Consider the following 4,057-nt stretch of genomic DNA (forward strand, 5'->3'; position numbering starts at 1 on the left):
GTGTAGCCAAGCTCAAAACCTTGGCGTCATTCTTGACTCCTTCTTCTCCCTCGTTGCCCATTCCCCAGTCTTGCCCTTCTCCAATCCACCCTTCACACTGTGGCTGCCAAAGTGCTCTTTCTAAAAAGTAAATATGATCACAGAGCTTCCCTGCATAAAATGCTTTCATGACTCCTTTTCACCTACTAGATAAAACTCAAAGTCTTCTTTCAGTACCTGTATACATTTCTAGCCCAATCCACTGCCGCTCCCTGCCATTGCTCTGAGCCCTTTACACTCCAGCTACATGAACTGCTCAGTTACCCAAACACACCATGGTCTTTCGTGATTGTGACTTTGCATGTGAAATTTCCTCTGCTACTTTCTCAGCTTACTTTTCTTCATGTTCCCATAGCATTTCCACATACTAGTATTATAACTCTTGTCACGCTATATTGTAGTTACTTCTTTACTTGTTTTTCTTCACTACCATACTGTCAGTTCCCTGTTTTGGGAGAAGGTAAACATTGTAGAGGAGATTCAGACTCTGGATACTTCTAGGTGGCATTTAACCCTGCTTTGGACCCTGAGACACTATGCTCTTCTCTGATGCTTTCTTTTTCTCCTTGTCCCAGCCCTCCCCCTGGTGGAGGTGTTAAGGAACAGTGGAATGGTCACATGGCCAAAGATAAGACAAAGCAGCCTGGCTGATCCACAACCTGGATAAACATCTGCCTCTTATCATTTTTTAAGCAACTGCAAAGCTGGCTAATGGGCCTTGAGTTTAGGGTGGCCTGGCAGGAGCTTTCTGTCTTACCACGTATCAGTTGGGAGACCCTGATTTCAATCCCCAGCGCTGTAACGAGGTGTGGGCGGGGACGGTCAACATACCTATCCCTGATGGTCTCAAAGAACATCACACTACTGTCAAACAAAGAGCTCAAGAATTAGTTGGTGGAGATCTTCCTTGTTTTCTTCCTGTGTCTGAAGCTGAGACAAACCTTTCTGCAGGAACATTTGCCTTTGGATTACACCATAAAGCAAGGAATCTAATACCAGTCACGTCCACATGGTAGGTGTTCTCCCCAGTTGCAGTGGGCCTCACCTCCCAAAAAAAGTTATAGGGAAGGTCTATCCCAGGACAATATCCAGTTATCACTGACTTCTGTCCCAGTTTTAGATAACCTAGTCTGTGAATCAGTATTTAGTTGCCCATGTGAGGCAGCCAGTTTCACAAGCACCCCTGGATGTAGAGTTCCCTAGGTATGGTGGCCCTAGGTGTATTCTGGATTGGTCTGGTTGGTGATTCTCAGGGAAGGACCTTGCCAGGCAGGTTAACAAAAATGGTTAGTTATCAGCCTGGTTGGGAGGAATCTTACCTCTAAAAACAACAAATTTTTAGAAAACATGATGAATTTATAATCATTACGGAAATCCTCCTTCATGGCTATTGTGAATTTTATCAGATACTATGTTACACTACAATGAGACTTCTAGCAGCAAGAATGGGTTTTAGTTTTAAGTGGGAGAAAAGGAAATTAATATAAGCTATTTGTCATCAGGAGAGACTACCTTTAAAAATCAAATAGCTCCCACAATGCCATTTCGAACATATGCCAAAGGCAAGGAAAGATGATCTGCTGTCTCAGGTGTCCACTTGGCTGTGTCCCAATTGAAGAAAAAGAATTCAGGTGCTACCAGGGTAACATGAAATAAAACAGAAACAGAACTGGTGGGAGTGGCCCCCTGAAGTTCTTAGGTTTCTATGTTCAGAGTAAAGATTACCCTACCCACAAAACGATCATTGATGACATCATTTATGATGCCTTTGCCCTTCAGTTGGCACTGCACAGGCACCGCTTGGTTCTTCACTACATCTGTAAAGTGCATTGCCACCAGCGGGGAGGTGTAGTTAACCTGTAGGTGGAAGAACAATGAATTCTAAGTGTGAGGAGGGGAGGGTATGTAGGGGAGGGCAATAGGATGGAAGTGATCAGATAATCAGTGCAGGAGGATGGAACAACCTCCACAAAAGGAACTGAGTAAATCCCATGATGCCAAGTCACAAATGGTTAAATCAACTGACATGCTCTCTCTGCCCTGGGACAGTGGAGAAATGACATATTTCTCTCATAAGTCAGTGTCAGTTGTCTGATTGTCCTCTGGGGAAAACCAATTCTAGCTCAGCGTGATATGATTTTCTAGATATCAGACCATGAATCAAACCAGAACTAGTATTTATCAAGTCTCCGTGCTGGAGATGAAGTTTTCACTGCCCCAAGGCTCTAAGTGGGAGAAACAGGAAAGTGATTATTTGGGCATAATTTAGTGCAATGGCAAGTGATTTGTCTGCTCCTGGCTCTGCCACTAATTAGCTATGTGACCTTGGGCAAGTCACTTCCTCTCTCTGAACCCTAATCTCTCCATCTGTAAACTGAAGGAGTTAGGCCAGACCGTGTCTGAGATTCCTCCAGATTTGGAAAGGAGTGGTTGGGATAGGAATTGGTAGAGGGAACTCCTAGTCTGGGCCAGCAGCTATTCACCCCTTTGCTACGACCTGCTGCTCCCTAATTCTCATAGATCCCAGCCAGCCCTTCCTTTGTCTCTGAGCCCTTTCTGACAGCAAAGACTGAAGGGAATACAGACTTACGTGAGTCAGTTTGCCATAGTAAGGGTAGTAACGGAGGTCAAAAGAAGCCGACTCTGGGTAGTAATTGATGGATCGGATGTCGTTTTCATCACCTCTCTGTAAGTAAAAGCAAGTACATATCAGGTGCTGGGTCATTCAGTGAGTTGGAGCCTGAGCTAAAGGGGCTTGTGTCCCAGGTGAAATCACTGTGTGACCCACAACTGTCTCAGGAAGACCACGAAAGCAGAATGGGGCATAGCTCAGCCCAGACTTATCCCCAGAGGAGTGTTTCCAGGGAGAGACTGTGCTTTGGCTTTTCAGTGCAAAGAACACTGAATAGAAGGCCCAGACCACAGAGGCTGAAGGTTCTCAGTATGGCTCTATGCTGGCTCCTAGGGGACCCAGGCAGAAGGGCTCCAAAGGGCTTGCAGTACCCAGTGTTGCTCTGGCAAGAGGGCCTACCATGCCAGCACCTCTCCAAAGAATCACACTGGTCCTGGTACCCAGTCTTGGACTTTGGAGCTGAGGCAGGTGTAAGTTGGAACATGCCTAGTAAATCCCACTCCACAACAACGTGCACACGGTGTGCTCATTTCTGGTTGAAGTCAGACCCAGTGCACAGGGACCTGATGCATAGGGACACAGCCTGTAGTTGGCTCACCTAAATGCACGTCTCTGACCACATTCTCTGAGGTGCTTAATTACAGGAGGTGGGGTCAGGAGGATAAGCAAGGGGGGAAATGATTAAATAAACAAGTCTACCCTCATCATATCATGTCAGGTAGGGGACTGCCCATTCTGCCTATGCGTTAGGCTTGCCCTAAATAGCAGAGGTCTAGAGGTTACTAGGGGGCAAATAGTGCATCACTACTAGCAAATCACTCACTCGGGTCATGTGATTACTTCTATCGATATAGTATAATGGCTCTTAGTATAAACCGAGCTCTCCTTAATTTATTCTAATAATTACCTCATCATGCTTGATTTCCACAAGTGGGTGTGGATTTGACCAGTGTTGATTATTATACAATGTATAATGACTCAGTGTTTCTTTTTTTTTTTTTAAAGGACAGTTCTCAGCAAGGTTCCCCGTAAGCTGAAAAATGAATGGCTTCCACTAGGGAACTATAAGCAGGACTCAATCCAATTAATATGCTGGTTTAAGACTGAGTTCGTCTTTATGGTTTATTTATATATTCTTGTAAAAAGTAATGAAATTCATTTTTTTGTGAATGGTGTGTGGAATCAGTTCCACCAGTTTGCAGTCACACCTCACGTGTGTATGTTTATACATGCTCACATATATGTGACCAGAATGAATGTCCTTCCTACCTTGTTCACCTAGCAAGCACTGCCTGACCTTTCAAAGCTCAACTTCAGTGTCACCACCTCTCATGTGGAACTAACCTTTCCCTCTTTAATGTCCTGACTGCACCTTTTTTTTTTTTT

At 44.7% G+C, this 4,057-nt stretch overlaps 1 protein-coding gene across 2 annotated transcripts in view; it reads right to left on the reverse strand.

Annotated features, from left to right (window-relative positions):
- Positions 1–1,636: 1,636 nt before the first annotated feature.
- Positions 1,637–4,057, reverse strand: part of ATP1B4 (ATPase Na+/K+ transporting family member beta 4) — a 16,881-nt gene continuing 14,460 nt past the window's right edge. For both annotated transcript variants that reach the window (XM_024738128.1, XM_024738126.1), the window contains exons 7-8: positions 2,630–2,725; positions 1,637–1,896 (exon numbers count right to left, since the gene is read on the reverse strand). In XM_024738128.1, the coding sequence (XP_024593896.1) occupies positions 1,735–1,896; positions 2,630–2,725 (258 nt within the window). In that variant the 3' untranslated portion in view covers positions 1,637–1,734. The remainder of the gene's footprint in view (positions 1,897–2,629; positions 2,726–4,057) is intronic.

The sequence above is a fragment of the Neophocaena asiaeorientalis genome, unplaced genomic scaffold (assembly GCF_003031525.2).
Source record: "Neophocaena asiaeorientalis asiaeorientalis breed wild unplaced genomic scaffold, Neophocaena_asiaeorientalis_V1.1 scaffold34, whole genome shotgun sequence".
In the NCBI taxonomy this organism is placed as follows: Eukaryota; Metazoa; Chordata; class Mammalia; order Artiodactyla; family Phocoenidae; genus Neophocaena; species Neophocaena asiaeorientalis.